Raw genomic sequence first — 21,826 nt, 5'->3', positions numbered from 1 at the left:
TTCTCTATAATACTATCACCTGGAGCTCTTTTCTCATATTGGCCATTGTCCTCTTTCCACAGACCTCTATGTCCCCTCTCCTGCCTCTTCCACTGTTCCTTTATAAGATTACTCTTCTTATGGAAGATCCTTAGAAACATGGACCCCATTTTCTAAGTTCTTTCTTTCTCTGTGCCCATGGTTCCCTGATAATAGGCAGGTACAAGAGGGTAAGGAGGCAACAACTGGGAAACAATTTTTACTTCTATAGAACTGGAATCAGACAAGGGAAACTCTGGTTGATGATTGAACTTTCTAATTTGTAAATCTCCACCCCACCTTCTGTATTCTAGAATAAATCAGATCAGTGAAGTTGGTTGGTACTTAATAAAGAGGACTGGTCTGAACAATACTCATTTTCACCAGGAGCAAGCATGAAATGATATAAACTGTCATTTTTTCAGATCAAGGAAGCTAAGAATTCCACTGTAATCTCTGTCCTGATCTACCTGTATGCTAAGTATTGCATTAATTTCTGGGTGTCACATTTTAGAAAGAACTTTGATAAACTGGAGTGCATCCAGAAGAGGGTGACAAGGATAATCTTAAGGTTATGTTGTATTAGGAATGGTTTAAAAACTTAAAAGAAAATTTCAAGATTTAATTGTTTTAATGGATTTATAAATTTAGGGAGGACATGACAGTTGTTTTCAAGGATTTATAATATGGAATTATACTGTGCAGACTCCAAGGACAGAATTAGGATCAAGAAGAAGTTGCAGAGACACATCAAAGTTTGATGCAAGAAAAGATCTGTTAAAATTAGAACTATCATCAAATGGAATGTGCTGCTTTGGGAAACAGTAATCTCCCCCTCAAGTGGGTTGTGGGTTGTTTGGGGATACTGTGGACGGGATTCTTTGTCAGGTAAAGATTAGATTAGGTGCCACCTTTCAGCTCTAAGTTCTAAAGATTCTGTGAGCAGCAAAATTATCTCTTTAAACAAAGGATATGTCTGAGATTGACATAGATTCACAGAACTCATCTTGTTTTAACTCTGTCCCTTTAAACTTTAAGAGGAGTGTTGGGATTACCAAAATGGCATTCTATACATCTTGAAGGACATGTATCTGACCATTTGGCTCTTCTGGGACCACATTACCCAACACCAACTTGTCAAGGACCACATTTAGAATTTAATATGTATTTATGACTACAATGTAACCCATATTAACAATGGGTAATGGTACTAAGATGTGGTGGGCTGTGGGTTGGACACACCTTATTAGGGGGTACATTGTTTTTCTGCAAGGTATATTTTACTTTTGAATATATTAGTTTTGAGTGATATGTACTTGTGAGTACAGAGGCTTAAGTTCCTGTTATGAATCTCAAACATCCAAAACAGTATATATTACTACTACCTAGACACATACCTAGAATGAACACAACCCTTCTGTCCCTCTTGCTGAAGTGATAACTTTTCAGACTTACCTGTCTATTGGGTGTCTGAGATCTACCCTCACTGGGTGATCTGGACTGATGTCGCTCAGGAGACTCCCAGTCACCTTGGGCTCCCCGTTCTTCAGAGTTACAGCGAGATACATCAGGAGACAAAAGGTGCTTACGTTCTTTGGATCGACCACGTTCTCTGCCTCCTGAGCGATGGGTATCAGATTTGTGGCCTGTTGAAGAGGACAGAGATAACTGAACATGAAGAAGCCCACAAAAAGGGAAGACAAACCTTATCTGGTCATGAGGAATTGGGCCTCTAGATTGATTTCAGTTCTCTTCATTATGGGATCTGTAACTGAGAGCCAAGATGGATCAGAAAGGAAATACCTTTGGGGTAAGCAGGAGAGTTTGAATGTCTCCAGCTTGTGATATTCCCACTTTACAGAATACCATCTGTTCTACTTCCCTTTTTCACTAGCCATATTCTCCCAGGGTACAAGATGTGTTTTTTGTTTGCCAGAAATGCTATTCAGGAATTTTCAGTATCTTATGCAAACATACATCTTTTATGGTTAAGATGGTACCAGCAATAGGAAGCAAGTTTCTGTGAGCTGATTATACCAACAGATGCAGAAAAAGGAGTTCTGGAGAGGGTGCTGTATGCCTGGGCCCTGGGCCCAGCCCTGCTATCAACTAGCTGTGTGACCCTGGGTATGTCACATTCTCATCTGGCCTTCATTTCCTCATTCTCTAAATAAAAGGCTGGACAAGGTGATTTCCAAGGTCCCTATTCAAGTTCATCATTCTAGGGTTTTCTAACAGCTTATATTGTTGATTTGTGTCCTTTGTTATTAAAGAAGGAAAAAAAAAACCTAAATAAAAACCAATAACCAGATAAGTGATAAGGTTCAACCATTGAATTGCCAGAGCAGATAGAGCATTGGACCTGGAGTCAGGAAATCTCATCTTCTTGAATTCAAATCTGGCCTCAGAAACTTATTAGCTGTGCATCCTTGGACAAGTCACTTAATCTGGTTTGCCTCAGTTTCTTCATGTGTAAAATGAGTCGCAACTGGAAATAGCAAGCCATCTAGCATCTTTGCAAAGAAAATCCCAAAATAGGATCACAAAGAGTTGAACATGATTTATATGATGCAACAAAAACTGCTTAGGAAAATAAACTGCTTTAAGGTAGGAATCTTATAAGGACACAATTTTAAAATCTGGTCTTCCAGCCTCCCTTTTCTAATTCATCCTTCTACTAGCTGTCAAAATCACCTTTGCGATGGTCAGGTCTGCTTGTGAACTCCCTTGTTTAAAAAGCTTTTATAATTCCCAATTGCCATAAAGTCCATAATCAGCCTGGCTCCAATATGCCTTTTCAGCCTTATTTCACGCTATTTTCTTCATGTTCTCTATTTCTAATCAACTCAATTAAATATTTATTAAACACCTACTCTATGCAAGATCATTGAGTTAGATGCCTGAGATCCAAAGGTCAAATTGAGATGGTCACTCCCCTCAAGGAACTTATCTTCTCCATTACTAGTTGTTTCATGATCTTGGTCTCTCTTCTCTGACCTTTGTGTATTCATAAAAAACTGTTTCTTCATGTATGGAAAAGATTTCCCCCTTATTTCCATCAGCTAAAATGTTGATCTCATCTTTTCTTCAGGTCACATCTCATATGCCATGTTCTCCAGAGAGTGCTCTCTGAAACTCTTTTTGCCTCAGTTTCCCTAGAACCTTCTGCCAGTATCCTATTTCATATTACATATTTATCTATTCTTTAGACCAGATGTGTCCAACATGTGGCCAAAGCTATTCATGTGGCATTATTATATTTTATTATTATCCTCATTGGTAATTTGGGTTACATTGTGATCATAAATATTAAATTCTATATGTGATCTTTGGCAAGACTTTGTTGGATGATGAGCCTCGGAAGAGCTAAAAGATTGGATCCCCATGCTTTAGACTATAAATTAGTTATTCTAGTTAAACTCCACTATAGTTTTGTCTAGGAATACATGCTTACATCTCCTCTATCAGCTCTTTTCTTGTATATCTTCCATCAAGTTTTGACAGAGATGAGAAGTATTTTTCTGTGTGATTCTAAGGCTCTGATATTTAATAAATGGTTATTAAATGAAGTAATTCTTCCTCTTTAGACTTCCAATTTTTTATCTGCAAAATGAAGGGTTTAGACCATATGGTTTTAATTGTCTTTCCAATTTTAGTTCTATAACCCCAAGTTCTTTTGGTCCAGGACCTGGTTATTTTTCATTTTTCTATCTCTAGTGCTTATTGGCACAGTATTTTGCTCACAGTAGGCATTTAATAAATGGTAATTGATTTAAATTTTAGATATGTTTTAGAGATGAGGTGATGAGAAGGAAAAGTTTTGGGAAGAGTTTTTTTCTTCCATAGCTATGCACATTTCTGATATCACCATTTTGTCTTCGGGCATTCTTTCTCTATTAGTCTTTCCATATCAAAGAGGACCTCACCAACCAATGAAGTAATTGGTGGCATGAGCTGCACAATATTTTAGTGAGGGAAATGTTGTGCAAAGCATCCTTCTCACTTGCCTTTTCCAGAATCATTGCACCCCATGACCTGATTGATAGAAAACAGGATTATTGGTTATGGTCTGGCTGTTGCAGGAGTGTCGTGGCCTTGATTTGATTTCAGTGAGGCATCATAGTGCACCAGCATGTGATGTCTGGCGATAGGATATGACAATCCAATATATCCTAACCTGTCTCTTGATGGGCTAGTCATTCATATGACCTTTTCCCTTAGACTTTCCTAGTTCTTACATTGTGAAAGAATTCAGTTCTAGTACCTTTGGGCCCCAAATCACAGCTGGTTCTTCAAGGAAAATACTCATTGATGGATGAAAAGTCTAAACTACCTTTGGTCAGTGAACTGGCCAGGGCCTAGAACTTCACCTGAGTCGGCATTCAGACGGTGAGCTGACAGGCGCAAAGAAGAATGATAACTGCGTCGTCTGGACTTGTAGGTGTTTTCACTGCTTCGCTCCATTGAAAACTCCTCTAACCAGGAAGAGTTGGTCCGCTTGTCTCTGATAGTGGAAAAGGAACGCCTCATGGAACTTGGGTCTGTCACCACCTGAAAGCATGACCCCAAAGAGAATACAGGACCTGAATTATTTACTAGAAAGAAGAATGGGTCAGAAGAAAAGAGAGAAAATAAGCAAACAAATATCTGGGATTGATCTAGTGTCAACATTTGTAGCCTCAAAGAGAAATTCTTTTCTGACAACTCAGAACTGAATGTTCAAGAAGTACCAGATGATGTATTTAGGATTTTAGCATAGTATGGAGCCAGTGGAACTCATTCATGATCTAGCTTCATGCTAAGGAAAGTGAGAAGCTGAATAAAAGCTAAACAGAATACAGAGAGGCACTATGCAAGATTTCTACCTACTAATCCCTCAGAATAGCTCAACCTAGATTTGTAGAATTTACTGAAACTCCTTTATGAAACATTAGGCCAAAAGTTTTAGAAAATCTGGGTCATGTGGACAGTGATGTTTTGATAAATCCATTTTCCCCTTCTGAGAAACTGCCTTTTGGTGATTTCTTCACAGTGAGTCTATGATAAAAAGGGAGTAAGACCTATGTGCCTCTCTTGGTCTGGTAAAATAAATTTTTCTATTCTGCCCCAACTTACTCATTAAAGTCATGGTTCTCTGCTTTGTGACAGATGTGAAAACAAATTTGCCACCCCCCCCCAAGCAGAAAAAACAAAAACCCAAACAACAGTAAAACACTTCTCATCTCTGTTTGTCAGAATTTGATGTAAGACAGACAGACACAAGAAAAGAGCTGATAGACAGACAAAGAGATGAGATGCAACTGTACCATTTTAGGACAGACGGTCTCATGTGTCTGTGTGTATGTGTAGACTGAAGGTGGAAAATGGGGAGAAAGGATTAGAAACAGAAGCAGAAAAACTCTTGAAATGTATCTCCCATGTGGTGTGGTTTCATTCTGAGAATCTTTAATCTCTTTTTAAACTGTTGATGGTCAATAGGTTGTCAAAGAGACAGTTGATCTTTTACTGTGGAAGTTATTTCATTTGATTAGAGACTGGAAACACTGGAAATGTAGTACCTGATAAACAGGATCAACTAAAGAAGGCTCCTGGGGAGGATCTTACTGATGGGAAGGTAATATCTCACCTGAAAAATGTCAGATGTTATTTTAGAACCCTGCTGACTCATCACAGCCTGTCTTGCTATTGCATGGGATGAGTGGTGGTGGCATTTTACCTGGGGATCCATAGTCAGGCGTGGCATAGATGATGCCCTCCCAGATACCGCATGCTCCTGGGTGTCCGAAGGGAGGTAGCTGCCATGCTTAGAAGGCTGCGCGATTTTTAACTCACTAACCTCAGGCTCCTGGAAATAAACACACAGCCAAGCTTGTGGGACTTGGTTCAATCCCTTTTCAGCTGATGATCCTGCCTCTACTATACCAGGAATGGTTTTAAAGGAAGGAATCAATACATTTAAGAATGTGTGTGTTTGTGTGTGTGTGTGTGTGTGTGTGTGTGTGTGTGTGTACATTATGCAAAAGTGATTTCCTGGAATAAATCACCTCTGGGTTTATCCTCTATTAAAGTTCTCAAAAGCCTTATTAGGAAAAAGAGGTAGTCATGGCTTCTCAAATACTCTTTCAGTGGGGTTTACACAATATCTTGAGCATGTTCTACCAAAACAGAAAGGTGTTTTCTTTTTAATTTAGTTTGGTCTTGGTGCCATGTCATTTCTTCTATACAAGGATCAAATTAGCTATAGAAAAGCTTATCAATAGAAGGTTGATCATTAGGTGAAATCATCCCAGCAAGCCAAATATTAACATTCTTTCAATGATGTAATTGTACCTGTCATTTTGCAAAAAAAAGTTGTTTCTTGGTAAGTACTTTTAAATTTTATTTGATACTTTTGAATATTTGTTCATTATTACTGTGGTTTTTAATTTTTTATTGTTCAAAAGTTTGATTGAATTCCACCAATTCTTAAATTCATTCAGGTAAAAATTATCTGATCATAGTGGCATAGTGTAATTTCCACAAGTCACTTTCAGAGGGTGACATGGGATTGCTTCAAAGATATATCAACACAGATTCTGGAGGGCATATTTTTTCATTAGGAAGTGACATCCTACGAAGCAGTGATGTATTGGTACAAGGTATGTCAATTTGGATGAGTCCTCTTCTTTATGGAATTGAAATCACCAGCAAGAGGATAGCTTCAGAGAACCATTGACATCCTCTGCTTCATTTGAGATAATATCTGTGACCAGATACTGTGTGACCTCATTCATTAGTGAAGGTTACTTCAGTGGAAGGGCAATGTGTGTTCATAATGGAAATTTAAAGAGAGGTTGTTAGACACTCTTAAACAGCACATACATTTGACTCCAAATGTACAATTATTCTACACCATAACTCTATAAGAGTAAAGGTGGTGCAGAGACACATGCATATGTACACATGTCATACATAAAACACATACATGATATTGGAACCATGCCTCAAAAGGCAGACATAAGTGGTAGGGGATAGGCTGTGGAGTGATGGGCAGTGATGGTCAGATTGCACATTGGCATTTGTGTGGCATGGGCTGACACCTGAATCTGAATCACAGACACCAGCACTAACAATGAAATGGACACAAATCCAAAGGTTCTTGGCTGGCACTGTGGCTCAGCCCAAGGGAGCCAGCCAGCTGAAATGAGGTTGTGGAATAAAGGGAGTCATCCTGTGAAAGAAAGGATACATTGCTGAATTATCTTTAACAAATACATCACCAATAGGGGCAGGTAAAAATGAGAGTTGTAGAATTTAATTAACTATTTTATATAAATAACTATTTTATATTTATATAAAATATTAATTAATTAATTTATTTATTTATTTATTCCCTGATCTTGTTTCAAAGCTCTAAAGAAGGAAGGAAAGGAAGAAGCTACAGAGGCTAAATTTCCCCCCTAACCATCTTTAGTAGCCTTGGGAGATGACTGGGTATCTCTGACCAGTCACTAAAAGTGACTAACACAGCTACCAAGTTTTCCCCCTCATAACCATGAATATTTCATGATCTCTCCTGGCTGTCACAGGAAAAGAGTTGCTCCATGAGTCTTTAGGGATTAGATTAGATCTCTTCCATCTCTAAGGTTTACAATTTCATTAAGTATACTTTCCATAAACATGCCAGGAATCAGATACAAAGACCCCCACACTATAGCTACAACCAGTATGTGTCATCCATTGAGACCATGACTAGGTTAAACTCAGGAAAAAGGCAGGTCAGAGACTGAGATGGGGTGTGGAGAGAGAGAAGGAAACAGTCCAGTTATAATTATCATAAGTTGAAGAGGAGTTGGAATTCCTTTGGACAGGCTATTTCTATAGAACCTTACAAAGAGACTAGTTCTTATTGTAATAGACCAAGATACAGGCTGTTGATTACTGAAGGGTCTTTTGATCCCCTAGGCTGAGGGTATTTGCTCACTGGAGCTGATAAGATTGTGATTGAAAAGAATCACCCTCCTTACCTTTGATCGGATTCCCCCAAAGCTGAAGAGTTCTAGCCCTGAAAAATTCAGTGCTATTCTTTAGGAATAATATTCAAGCTTAAAAATCTCTTTTGGGTTCAAATTACTCAAGGAATTATTGGCCTCGCTTAAGTCTGATCCAAATGACCTAGGGACATCAATCCCTACAGAAGAGATTCTCAATATACTTTATAGTATAGAAAAAGTCAGTTATCTTATTATATATATAACTGATAATGAACAAAGAAATGCTTTGTTAATGGGAGCTGGCATAAGATATTCTGGAGTTTCTTTCAAGGAGCACCTGGCTATTGTTAGCTGTATCTTGATGCCACTTATTTAATAGTGACTCACCTCAAGACCTCCATAACACAAGAGGTTTAATTTTTCTTAATTTTATTTCCACTCTTAAGGTCCAGTGGCAAAAGTCAGCTTGAACTGAAGTAATGTACCATTTTTGTGCCAGGGAAAGGGCTTTTAAGGCCTGGTGAGATGAGCATTTGGTCAGAGAATAGGCCAAAAATCCAGCTGGGATAAGATGGGGGTGGTCATAAGGGTAATGGGGAACTCTCAGCTGGATACCCCAAATGGTGCTTCCAACAGATCATAGTCCTGAAAATAAAATCTGAAAGTGAGAGTGGGGACCAGGAAACCATGAGTATTTTCAAGGTAGTATAATTCATTCATTCACCAGAGATTGCTGCTCCTGGAACTCCCCATGGTTTGGGTCCATGCAAGCCAACTGGAATATTTCCTGTGGGGAGAGTGGACTCATAGATGGGTACCCACTCCGACTGCTCCTGAAAAAAAATATCAAATTCAGAGGGAGGCTAACACAGTCTTTGTGCTGAAACTACTAACAGTATCTGCCCTTGTTATGACCTCGTTCAAAGCAAAGGTTGACCTTGGAAATGGTGGACAGCTTGATAGCTTGTAGGTCTCTAGGAGTGATGATGGGAAACACATTGAAAAGAAAAAAAGTCCTTTTTCAACCTACATTTGGCACTAGACAATCTTCTTCTGGCAGCTAACATATCTGTGACAAATGATATCATTTATAACACCCAGCCATATGGAAGACCATTGTCAGATTGCAAACCAATATCTATTCGGTATTCACACTCAGCAGAAGAACTTCACTGTTCAAACATTGAACAGTTGTTTAAATATTAGCGGTCATGGTCTTTATTATTATTATTTTTCTGTTTCAAGAAGGGTGATATACTTTTATTATGTCAGTATTCTTGATAGCATGACATAACATTTAGACTTTTTTTGCTCACAGAATTGGCAGTAGGAATATCAGAGTTGGGCACTTGACTGAGATTTTTTAAAAAGAATAAGGAATGGAAATAAGACACAGGAACCGAATAAGTTCAGGAATATTTTTGGTGGCTTTTGAATCAATAGCAAGGAGTCTCAGTCCTGTAGTACTGCAATTGTTACTGAAGTCTGATCGCTTAAAGTCTCAAGTCTCTCTTGATCAATGGGGACAGATAATTCTGAGCTAGTTAGCAAAGAGGATCGGATTCAGGAGCATCTGTCTCCCATTGGCAACCATTGCCACCACTTACTTTTGTAGCCACCATTTCAACCTGTTTAGGAAACTGAAGCCAATTTCTAAATCATGTAAAAAGTTGGCAATAGGACTATCTGTCTACCAGGAATAACAGGAGATGTAGGATATCACGGCTCTCATTTCCCTATGCACCAGAGAGTCTGAAAAAAATGTTAGATTATGAATGAGATCTGCCAAACAATTTTTTTTTCAAATCCACACAGGTCATATGATCTATTATTGGAATCACAGGAAGAGGAGGGCCCTTGTGAGAACCAGTGACTTAATTTGTCTCTAAGGTGGGTCATAATTAATTGATCACAGATACTGAAAAAAAAAATATTTTTGAAGTCAAGAGCTGAAGGTATCTTAGAGGTCACCTAATCTGATTTTTATCATTGACAGATAAGCAAACTGATGGCTAGATGCAAAGAATGTAATTTGATGAAATGTCTCTCATGCTTTCCCCCTAAGATTTACTAAGAAGAACTTTGATCAGAGGCAAGTGGGAGAAGAAAGTACAAGGGCTCTTTCTGCTCTCTGGGGAAATATTATATTACTGAAGAATTCCCATTTGGTAGGAGAGCCTTTGGACTATAGTACCATAATGCAATATGAATAATTGGGACCTAGAATAACCCAAACCTCCAAAATCTAGGTGGTCCAGAGAACTAGTTTTCCCCTTGTTTTTAAACACATAAAGGAACCTATTGTATGGAGTAGGAAATATTTTAAAATACTTTTCCATAGGGTTACAATAGCTAGGTAAGTGGAAAATCCTCATCTATAAATTCATGTATAAAATGCAGGTAAATTAATGGGAAATAGGCTAACAAGATCCTGCAGGCTAAGTTTAATTCTCATAGAAAAAGATGATGGAACCAAAAGTCCAGATAGAGAAGTACTTGGGTAATTGAGGACATACTCAGGTGTCCCAAGAGCTCCTGTGGAGAGATGATAACCTCAAGACTCCAATCCCAAGACTACTACACATAGCTGAGATAAGCTATTACTAGTTAGATGTGAGTAGTAATCCTCAAAACAGTGGTTATCAAAGTTCAAACTAGTGTACTGCTCTATTCTGGACTGGTCTCTAATAATTAAGTGATTTAGTGAATTGATTCACAGTTAAAAGATGAAACAGTATAACATCTGAAACCATGAAGTAATTATGAGAAAATTCATAGGACTTTAGATTTTTGAAGGAGATATATCTGTCTAGCTTCTTTTAATATTATGAAAATATTATTGGTTTTGGGAGAGCTTCTAACCCCTTTCCCATTTGTTCAATGTGAGCCTCTGATCCAAATTGTTCAGTATAAGTCCCTTTTGAGATGTAAATTTTCTCCATTGTTAAATGTAAATTCACCAATATAAGCACAACCCCAGCCCATCTCTTCTCCAAGCTTCCTGGCTCTCAGTCTTCTGAAGTGAGTACCAGACCCCAGCCACTTAGAGAGGGGAATCACTCTTTGACCCACTTTTCCCTGACTCCTTCCTACACAGGAAATAGGCAAGGCGCACTAGTTTGGCTCACATCCCCCTTTATGCTGGACCCATGAGGGTTTAAGCCCAGTTATTTTTGTTATGGCTGCTTACTGTTCTTTTCCTCTTTCCTTCAGGAATTCTTACCTTGACCTTTGTTATTCAGTCTGATCTTAAGGAGCTCTTTCTCCAGATGAGTTTACTCTGTAAACTGCTTGTGGTCTGAAATATATGTGAACTTTGCAGGCCTGTGAATAAAAGTCTGAACTTTTACATCTCTGGGATCAGTCATTTCCCTATCATTGAGATTAGAATTGAAAGTACTATCTAGACCAGTCTTTTTATTTTACAGTCTTGTGACTTGTCCAAGTTCACAAAGGTAAAGTCAGAGGTAAGATTTGAACCCAGGTCCTTTCACTCAAGAACCAGTGTTCTTTCCACAATACTGTGATGTTTTCAAATTCATTACCTAGAAACATGTTTCAGTTTTATTTATTACCTAGTGGGAGGCAATTTGACATAGCGGAGAAGAGTTTCGAATCCAGAGTCACAGGACTGGAACAAGAATCTCAGTTTTGCCACTTACTATCTGTGTGACCCTAAGCAATTTATTTAACCTCCCTTGGCTTCAGCATTCTCAGCTGTAAAATGGGTTGTGGTTATAAATCCTAAGGGTCTTTCTAGTTCTGGAGATTTGGTCTTGTAATGAACTATTTGTTTGAACTACAATCCTCTCAAAGGGTTAGTGTGATCCATTAAAGGACCTCAATTAGAGAACTTACATTATATTTATAATCATGAAAATAATAGATAACTTTTATATAGTGCTTTTTATGTATTAGTCTAAGTGTGTTACAGTTATCATCTCAGTTGATTCTCACAGCAACTTGGAAGGTAGATATTATTATCTCCATTTTATAGATGAAGAAACTGAGGCAAAGTTTTCATGACTTGCCCAGAGTAACACAACTAGTAAATCTCTGAGATCAAATGTGAACTCAAATCTTTCTGAGTGATGGCCCTGTGCTCTCATTGCTGAGTCACTTAGCTGACCCATGCACTTTTATCACGAATGAGAGAGACATCTTAGGGAATCTCTCTTCTGTAATTAAAAACTGTCCAGAATTAAGAAACAAACAGCCAAACAAGACTGAAGCCTATGCCGGCTAAGTGTATACATATGATTTGTGACAGAGCAAGACAAAGAACAGCTAGGTGACTCAATAAGTACAGTACCAGGAGGTCAAAACTCTGTCATTTAACCCTGTTTGCCTCAGTTTCCTCAATTGAAAAATGAGCTGGAAGAGAAAATGGCAAATCATTCCAATATCTTTGCCAAGAAAACTCTCAATGTGGTTGTGAACCAAACAACAAGAACAAAACCAACTCAGGTATCATGACTTCCAAGACAAATTGCTTCTTGTTCTTCACTGAATTTTTAAAAAATATTATAGCTAAAACCAAAGTATGGAATTTTAGGCTAAAAAAACTATTACAGAGTCAGGGCTTCAATCAATAAATTAAGGTGCCAAACTGACAATAGAATTGAATCTAGTTGGTTATTTTCCCTATCATACTGATAACCATTTTGAGATCTTGATGTTTGCTTTCTAAGTCTAGAGAAAAAAAAACATTCTTCTCTGATTCAGTATCTCTTCAATGGCATCATCTTTAGTACAATAGATTCAAGAAACTCTACTTACAGGCCTGAAAGTGTGTCCTGCTGGAGGTAAGGCAGGGCTTTGGCATTAGAAATGATCTCCTGAGGCAAAGATGAGGGCTCCATTCGCTGGAACATGGGAGCATTTTTCTGCGCAAAAAAGTAAAAAGAATAAGGCTCTTTCCTTGCCTATGGTATTTGGGAAATGTCCTAGAGCAGAATAAAAAAAGTTAGTTTCCTCCTCCCCTTGATCTTACTTACTCACTCCATTAACTAATCTAAGACTGGTTCCATAGCACTGACCCTTTGGACATTCCCCATGTTTTCTATTTCCTCTGTGGTTGCTTCTGAGTCTTCAGATTCTACTCATTTCCAGGGGTTTAATACCCTTATGTTCCAATGATTTAATCACTTTCCTGGCCAGTTCCATGTACTAGACAATTTTCATTGTGGATCTACTTCGTGTTTTCATGAAAAAGGTCAAGTGACTCTTCTGAGCCCTTCTGGGCTTGCCCACAGCCTATACAGATGTCTACACTTGACTCACCTGTTCTTCCAGCTGTTGTCTCTGCTTCTTTATTTTGCTTTGCTTATAATAGTCCATGATCATCATGGCTGCATATATTTTCCCAATTGTCAAGTCTGAGGCTAGAAACAAAAGGTGACTTGGATGTTAACAGTGAAACACAATGGTAGGAAAATTATACCAACTTTGTAAACTGCTACAACAGAAATATAATACTGTATTTCTGCAGAGTTCTATTTTATATACAGGATTAAGATATAACCTAATGTGTTACAAAAGATACTAATTATAATGCCACCATGTTTATTTGATGGCTTTGATATATTTGTTGCTGGAGTCAGATCTCTGGTAACCATACACTGGAGAGGTTAAGCCACTTAGTTTGGAAGTTTTCCTCTAGGGCCATTTTTGACTTGCCTGGTAAGAGTCCACTCTATCTAGCCAATCTGTAACCTCACATAGACTTCACCTTGACCATCTTCTTAAGCATCTCTTGCTGTGGGAACAGTAATCAAGTCAAATTGTCATTGCTTCTAGAAAGGACTGGTCAACTAACTATCCTATAGAACCAACATCCCTCTGAGACTCTTCAGACTAAAACACTTTTCTTTAGCTATCATTTCTCCAGATGTTGTATCTCCCATGTAAGTCCCTGAAGCACAGGGACTGAAGAACTTAATGAATGCCATTTATTAATTTTTTTATCATTAATTTTGTTATCTTTTTATCAGTTATACAATTTATATGTTATATGAGATTGTTGAAATAATGATATATTGAATACGATATAGGCTTCACTTTCTACCCGAATCTGCTTTGTAGAAATATGGGACATAGTCTATAATTGGTATTATTTTTCAGGGTATATCAATGTATTATTTTTCTTTTAAAGTATTGAACATTTTAGAAATGGGTCCAATATTTACATTCATACATCTTTATTTGTGTTAAAAAAAAAACCTTTGCAATTAGGAAATTGGACTAAGAGAATGGGTAATCTTTATTTTCTATACTAAAAAAAATCATCTCAGTATTTTTGTCATCCCCAACTAAAGTAATACAATATTTTTTCCCCTCTGAGATTGCTTTGCTTGAATGATGGAAACACAATGAAAAGGGTACCCCAGGAGTAGATCCCACACCTTTTGGCATGGGTACAAGCAGATCCAGCATCTTCTGGGATAGGTGAGGCCAGATAGCCAGGGTCTCCTTTTGCAACTCTGAATCCAGCTGCTGCCTGTCTGCACCACCTACAATAAAACAGATGAACTATAAGTAATCAAAATATGAAGCAAAAATGAGGGCTAACTGAGGACTAACCCAGGCACTTCACAGGTATTCATGCACGGACAAGGGATTTAGGACAAGAATCCCAGCAGGTTGGATGAACTCCCAAGGAGGATATAAAGGAGGACAGAGCAAGAATGGTAAAGAATGAGAAGGCCTGGATGGGTTGGAGGAGATCCTCATAGATTCTTTGAATTATCCTTATAAAATAGAATAGGTCCCAGTAAATCTGAGAGTAACAAGGGCCCCAAGAGGATAGATGGGTTAGGAACTGAATCAGTATGGCACTTTATACCATGAGAATAATTCTTAACAGTCAGCGACATCAGGTCTTCAGCCAACATGGCAGAATACATTATTTAAAAAATTATTTTTGGAATGTTATTTTATTTTTTCCAATGACAGGCAAATTTTGTTTTCAACATTCATTGTAAGCTTTTGAGTTCCACATTATTCTGTCTCCCTTCTTTCCCTCCCCCCTCCCATGACAGTAAGTAATCTTATATAGGTTATACATGTACAATCATATTTACACATATTTCCATATTAGTCATATTGTGAGAGAAGAATCAGAACTAAATGGGAAAAATGAGAAAGAAAAAATAAAACAAGTTTTAAAAAGTAAAAATAGTCTACTTTGGTCTGCATTCAGACCCCATAGTTTTTCCTCTGGATGTGGATAGTAAAGAATCTATTTTTTGATCTTATTTTTCCACTGACTCAGGGATATCCTACTTCATAATGTAGAGTCCCTAAAGAGCTGGATCTTTTATTCTCTCCTTATCTCCTCAATCAACTAAGAAAGAAAAAATGAAGGCAAAGAAGCTCAAAGATAGATCCTGAAAATATTTTAAAGTCCTTCCTTTTCATATATATATAAATATATATATATACATATATTTGTTTACACATATATATTATTTCATATCTCATTATAGGCATGAATGTCCTTTTTTTTAGTTTTTTGCAAGGCAATGGGGTCAAGTGGCTTTCCCAAGGCCACACAGCTAGGTAATTATTAAGTGTCTGAGGTCAGATTTGAACCCAGGTATTTGAACTCCAGGGCCGGTTCTCTATCCACTGCACCACCTAGCCGCCCCATATGAATGTCCTTCTTTACACTTAACTTAAACATTATTGTCACCCCATATTGAGCTCTTTTTTAAAAAAATGAATTCACATCCGACAGAACTAGGTAGGTTGTGTGTTCAAACCCTGATAAAATCTAGCATCTCTCTCAGTCTTTAAAAGTGAAATGACTTGCCTAAGCTGACTCAACTGGTTAGCTCAGAGCCCCCATAAGATGATTTCCATCCCAGTACTACCTGCTGTATTATGATGATATCATGCTAGTGGAGAATATCTGCATCTCCTGTTGAGGGTTATTCTGCATAAATAATACTGAAATTCTTCCCTTCATTTCCTTTCTTTACCTTTTGCAATCTTGATGTCCAGAGCTGTCCGAATTAGGGCCATTAGTGTGGAAGTGAAATGGACTGTCATGTCCTCAGCTACTGGCATGTTCATTAGAACCAATCTCTGTGTGAAAGAGAAAGGAAAAAGACAGCAGGCGAAAAAAATAGCAAAAGATCCATTGGTGAGGTGAGAGGAAGAGTGCAGAGAAGGTCAAATGGCATAGACGAAAAAGAAGGGCAAGGATTGCCCACCCCACACCCACCCAGCCTCTCTCTTCCCTTCCCTTACCTGCTCATGTCCTGAGGGCTTTTTCCCTCTCCTCACTCTTCAGCAAGGAATGAAGTCACATCCCAAGGGAAGTTCCCTGGCAAGGGGGTTCCCTAGTCTTTCTGTAAAAATCCCTCAAAGTTTCAAGAATATCTGTTAGGGATGGGAATTCATTTCTGATGGGAGTGATTGGGAGAAGTTGGGATGGGAGAGGGGGGAGAGGAGCCAGTTCTGTGAGTTGGCTATTTTAAGGCAGCCCCGGCTTCCCACTTACCCCTACAAATACCCCTGAACTCCATGGGGAGCAGGAAAGGGTGGGAGGGAGACTTTGTTTTGCTCATCTGTCTGGAATGATAAATCCTGGCACCTCCTTTTTGAGTCTTTGAGATGAAATTTGCCAGCACATGATCATACATGCAGAAGTCCAACTTACTCAAAGGATGGGGGTAGAATCAGATGGAAAGTGGGAAGGGGAAGATGGAAGAAAGAGAGTGCAAACAGGATCTAGGGGAAAGGATAGTAAGGATGGAGGAAGAGTCGAGGCAGAAAGAGAGAGAGATAGAGAGAGGAGACAAAGGCAGGAGCAAGAGTGGGAAGGCCTTGTTCCCTTTGCCCAAAGGAAGGGATCAAACCGAAATGGCCAAATCCACTTTCCAGAGAGTATCTTGTTTTTCATATTCTTCTGACTTTTTCACCAGTCCCTATACCCTCTTCTCCTTCACTTCTCATTCCCCAGTAGCATCATGCTTGAGCACCCCACACTGGAAACTCTAGGATAGCATTACTTTGAATGAGGAGGCTACCACATCATGAAATATGTATGAGTGAGTAGCCATGGATTTGGGGCTTGTATTAGCAGGTGTCTAAACAGGTTCCTGAAAGCAAAACAGAACCTAAAAAGTGAAATCTACATCCTCAATTCTGATTTGCTTATTCACAGAATTTAGCTATTAAGACAAGGAATGGGGCTATTGGCAGAAGCACTAGCAAACTAGAGTGATAAGGTGTGTGTTTGCAACAGCTCAATAGTGTATCCAACCTAGAATGATTCCATTAGCCTTGACAGATTCTATTTTCAGTTTTGACTTGAAAACTCTTAGTCTTTCTTTAGAATTCCAGAACATATTTGGCATTCATAGCAAGGAGAACACAACCTTGTTGTGTTTCTAAGTTCATAGAATAGTACTAGAATTATAGGGACAGTTTAATGTGATGTATTAAGTAGTGTAGTAGAAAGAACACTCATTTGAAGTCAGAATACCTGAGTGTAAGGCCTGGTTCATGATCATAAGCAGTATCAATGAATCTAGAGTTAGAGGTTTATCTAACCCGATGTACTTTTTTTTTTTTTAAAGAAGAGGAAATTGAGGCTCAGAGAGATTAGATGATTTGTCACACAAGGAGGACTGCTATTCAGAGTCAGGTTCTCTGACTCCAAATTTAACATATACTATTGTATTGTGTGACTTAAACAAGTCATGTAATCTCTTTCATTATTAACTTCCTCAATTCTAATTCTTTGAGAAAAGCACACAGACTGCTGCAAAGATCTTACTTTCCAAACGAAGTTAACATCATGTGGTGGTCCTTCACTCTCAAGGACCTTTGGCATCCTGATGGAAAAGTCAGCTCCAAAGTCCATTATTCATCTCAGCAACCCATGAGGAATTTCAAGACTCTTTTAGACATGATCTCATCTGTCTCGTTTGATATTTTAAGAGAATAGTGACCATTCACCTTACAAGCTAGCCCTTTGAACTCTAGAAGTCTATAGCTTTTTTCCCTCATTCCTTCCTTTAGATCTTGATATTCTTTCTTTCTATGAAGGAGGAAGAAATGAGTCCTTCTTACTCCTTAGCAAAGGTGGATAAAATATCCATCTGACTTGCTTCAAGGAGTTCACCCATTGTTTCCTCTCTTAATTTAAGATATTTCTCTTCCTTTTAGTTTTCAGAGATATCCTGGTCTAGGCTTTCATCTTGTCCTTTTTTTTACTGACCCATAGGTCTTCATGGCTTCACTTGCTTGAAATAGGAATGTGCCACATCCACAGAATTGCTTTCCTAGTAACCCACTAAAAGAATATCTCACACACATGTACACACACATATACATAAAGAACTGTGAATAATATGTCCATACTCTTCCTGTAGTGACTGGAGAAATCATTCCTCCATGAGTCTTTCTATGTCTTCAGTCTTCTCATCTCCCTTTCCTTTCAGTCCCACCATTGCCTCCCCAACCCAAGGACCTCCCCATTTTCAGGCCTCCCCCCATTGGGTCCCATTTCCTGCTCATCTCTAGCCCAGAAGGAAGGAAGGGTTGATCTACCTTATACGCCACTTTGGAAGGACATCTCTTGCCGAGGCCTAGCGGTGGTGACATGAGAGTCAGCATTTCATACATCTCAGTGTAATGGATGCGGCCACTGCTCATGGAGGGTGGGAAAATGAGATGGGAGGTTGGAAGGGGTTGAGGGCAAGAGAAGGAAGTAAGAAGGATGCAGAGAGAGACGAGAGGAAGAGGCATTCCCAGAGAGCAACAAACAAATAAAATAATAATACAAAAAACGGAAGAAAAAGACAAAATAAAAAAAATGGACAAACAGGAAAAGAACAGGAAACCTGTTAATCAAGGCAAATCATACACGTGAGTCCATCCTGGTGTGGATTTATATCACGTCCCACACAGACCCGGGAACATTAGTGAGAACCTTTTGTCCCCATTTCCTCCATCTCATTGGGAGTCAGTTTCTTCTCTTATTTCAGCACCACTCCAAGTCATCCTAATCAACTCTCTCAAAAAGAACACAGGCATTTTTTCACTTCCCAGGGCTGTGTGTGAGTGGTATAAACCGGATAGACGATGCTCAAGCCATGGGTGATGAAGAATGTAGAAGCCAGGATTCCTCTGGGAATCGCTGGCCCCATTAAGATCAGGGCCCTCCATGGTTTCCACTCGTCTGGATACCAGATATGTTGTTGTCCCTTTATCCCATAGCCAGAACATCGTGTATCCCCCCCTCTATCGTGTCTATGCAACAGAAGATAGCATCTTGCATAGAAGGTGGTAGGCTGTGGTGGCTTGTCAAAGGAGTTGGCCCAGTTGCTTCCACCTGGCTCTGTGTATGGAGTGCTTTTCCCCAGCATGCACCGGTGCAATGGCATGCTGGAGATGGAAGAAACAAAACCAAGGGGAGGAAGAGCATCTCACATGCCATGCTTCCCTCCCCAGCTCTCCCCGACATGCGATCGCAGGTTCCACCAGGTTGGAGTTTAAAGAGTCTCAGCAGAGGCAGCTGTTTGGCCTTCTGAGTGTGGGAATCACCGCGTCCCCTTCCCAAGACATCTCCTCCCCTTCCCAAGTCGGTGTCCTTCCTCCTGCGTCATTCTTCTGGCTTTCTCTAACATGGTGGGCTATACCTCAGTGAGCCCCTCACCTGCCTTCCCACGGCACTTTGAAGACCTTTTCGAACCAGGCAGGCTGAAGTAGCTGGGTTTGGGGGAACTGGTCAGTGTAAAGCAGGATTGCAAGGAGAGGGTCTCATACCCCAGCAATGCTCTCAGTTTGGATTCCCAGACAGTGACTTGGCAGACCTAACAGACTGCTCAGTCCCACATTCCCAGATCCCACAGGAATTTCACAACATACTATGTCAGGCTCCCCAGGCAGGGAATCTCTTAAAGAATCATTCAGTAGAACCTTTCACTAAAACAACACCATCCACTGTTAACTTCTCAGATGAATTGAGCTATTAGAAGGACATTCCAATCACCACTGTCACCACCATTTCTGCTTAACTGAACTTGGGTCTTTGTTCTTTCCCTTCCATCTGCTTTCATTGTCTCTCACTGATAGCCCTAAAGGTATATTTTGTAAACCTAGTCATCCTAGAAAGGTACCTCTAGAAAGACCACAGCATCTGAAGTAAGAAGACTTTTGCCCACTTCTCTTTTGGTGGTCTATTCAGGCTCAAAAGATTATGTGCTCACTTATGTGTTAGGCAGAGTAAAAAAAAAAATCATCTGGAATATGCTTTAATTTTGGGTAGGATGCCAGTTTGATTGGTGAATTTATAGGATTTTTCTGTGTCCAGTTCAGGAAATCTGAATGACCTGTGCTGGGATGTTGTGACTTCTATAAGGGTGGAGTCCTTTTGGCCATATCTGTACTACATGGAGCAATGTATGTATGTGGGAGAAGGAGGTCAAAGGAGAAAGAGAGAGAAAGAAATGGAGACAGACAGAGAGAGAGAGAGAGAGAGAGAGAGAGAGAGAGAGAGAGAGAGAAAGTGAAAGAAAAAGGGAAGAGAGAGAGAAGTGCAGCTCAAAATGTTTTTAGTATTTACCTTTTACTATTCTCCCCAAATACTATCCCTGTGCCCCTCTTCCAAATGTAACAGCTGCTGGTTCTGGGAGGGATTGGACCTCTTTAAACTCAAAGGAAAGCAACATGAGGGTTCATTTGTGTGGCGCAGTGGTGGTGGAGCAGAAGAGGAAAAGGAAGGGTTAAATGTTGTGTCCCGTCACCGGGTCATGGCTGGGGACTGGCAGAGGCAAACCTTGCACGCCACCCTGTAAGGGCAGTTCTCTCCCAGGCCCAGAGGAGGCGAGATCACCCGTACTAATTTGTACATATCCTTATACAGGATCCTGCCGCTGTAAAGGAAGCACAGGTGGGTTAATAGGACACTCAGAGAATGGAGGTGAGGAAATGAGAGCTTATTCAATAAGGAATTGCGTGACCATCGCCCATTCCAGAAGGTACCCCGAGAGTCACTGTCTCCTTTCCTTAGACTCCAAAAATTCCATAATCTAGAAGACTGATTCTAAGCACCATCACAACACAAGCAGTACCCCTGGTTGCCAAACGAGAGACTCCACAATCTCCTAGGCAGATCAAAACCCATCTAATCTCAGTAGGAGCCACCCTATGGACCAAGGATGTCTAAGACCCTGCAAAGTACCATGCCCAGACAGATGCACAAACTCAACTGTGATCTGTGTCAGATCTTTAGAACTCTAGTTTCTTCATTAACAAATGCCTTTGACAGCTGCCAAGAACAGATGTCAAGCTGATATGAAAATGGGCTGCTCTTCTGTTTGTTTTTTTTTCAGACTTCGTTTTATATTCAGTTACTCAGATATGCTTGTCAAGGCCTAGGTGAAGGCAGCAGAAAATCGGTTTCTTTCTACAAGCCGATGGGAGACAAATTTCCCATTAGACTAATTAGCAGGGACCACAATTGACATGAAGCATCTTGTAGACAGACAGCCTTTGTTCTCTGTGTGAAAGATATTTTTCCTGTATTTCAGATCGAACAAATTCCTTTCCAAATAAATCCAGGAAGCTCCCTTACTTCATGCTTCAAAAAATGAACTCAGTGGGAAGAATTTTAAGATACCTTTAAATTCCATTGCCTTTCAGATAACAAGAACACACAAGAGTCACCAGAGGAACCTGACCTCTCTTGGCTACCACCTTCACCTGGGTATCCTAGAGTCCTAACTCCCTTGGAAAGAAGGGGACCATTATACAAACTGTGAATTTTTAGTATCTCTAAGTGCCTATCTTGTTACAGGCCATGCTAACAGATGATTGGT

General features: G+C 39.5%; 1 protein-coding gene across 3 annotated transcripts in view; it reads right to left on the bottom strand.

The window, feature by feature from the left end:
- CACNA1E (calcium voltage-gated channel subunit alpha1 E) overlaps positions 1-21,826 on the bottom strand; it is a 596,540-nt gene that overhangs the window by 9,328 nt on the left and 565,386 nt on the right. For 2 of the 3 annotated variants that reach the window (XM_074222182.1, XM_074222184.1), the window contains 9 exons: positions 20,785-20,881; positions 15,974-16,079; positions 14,396-14,503; positions 13,275-13,375; positions 12,771-12,877; positions 8,716-8,824; positions 5,735-5,863; positions 4,389-4,569; positions 1,474-1,664 (listed from right to left, as the gene is read on the bottom strand). In XM_074222182.1, the coding sequence (XP_074078283.1) occupies positions 1,474-1,664; positions 4,389-4,569; positions 5,735-5,863; positions 8,716-8,824; positions 12,771-12,877; positions 13,275-13,375; positions 14,396-14,503; positions 15,974-16,079; positions 20,785-20,881 (1,129 nt within the window). Of the gene's footprint in view, positions 1-1,473; positions 1,665-4,388; positions 4,570-5,734; positions 5,864-8,715; positions 8,825-12,770; positions 12,878-13,274; positions 13,376-14,395; positions 14,504-15,973; positions 16,080-18,554; positions 18,652-20,784; positions 20,882-21,826 lie in introns of all 3 variants that reach the window. The other variant, XM_074222185.1, reaches the window with a different exon arrangement.

The sequence above is a fragment of the Macrotis lagotis genome, chromosome 2, assembly GCF_037893015.1.
Source record: "Macrotis lagotis isolate mMagLag1 chromosome 2, bilby.v1.9.chrom.fasta, whole genome shotgun sequence".
Taxonomy (NCBI): Eukaryota; Metazoa; Chordata; class Mammalia; order Peramelemorphia; family Peramelidae; genus Macrotis; species Macrotis lagotis.
Note: the sequence above shows the minus strand (reverse complement) of the source record. Positions and strands in the feature narration are given on the sequence as shown.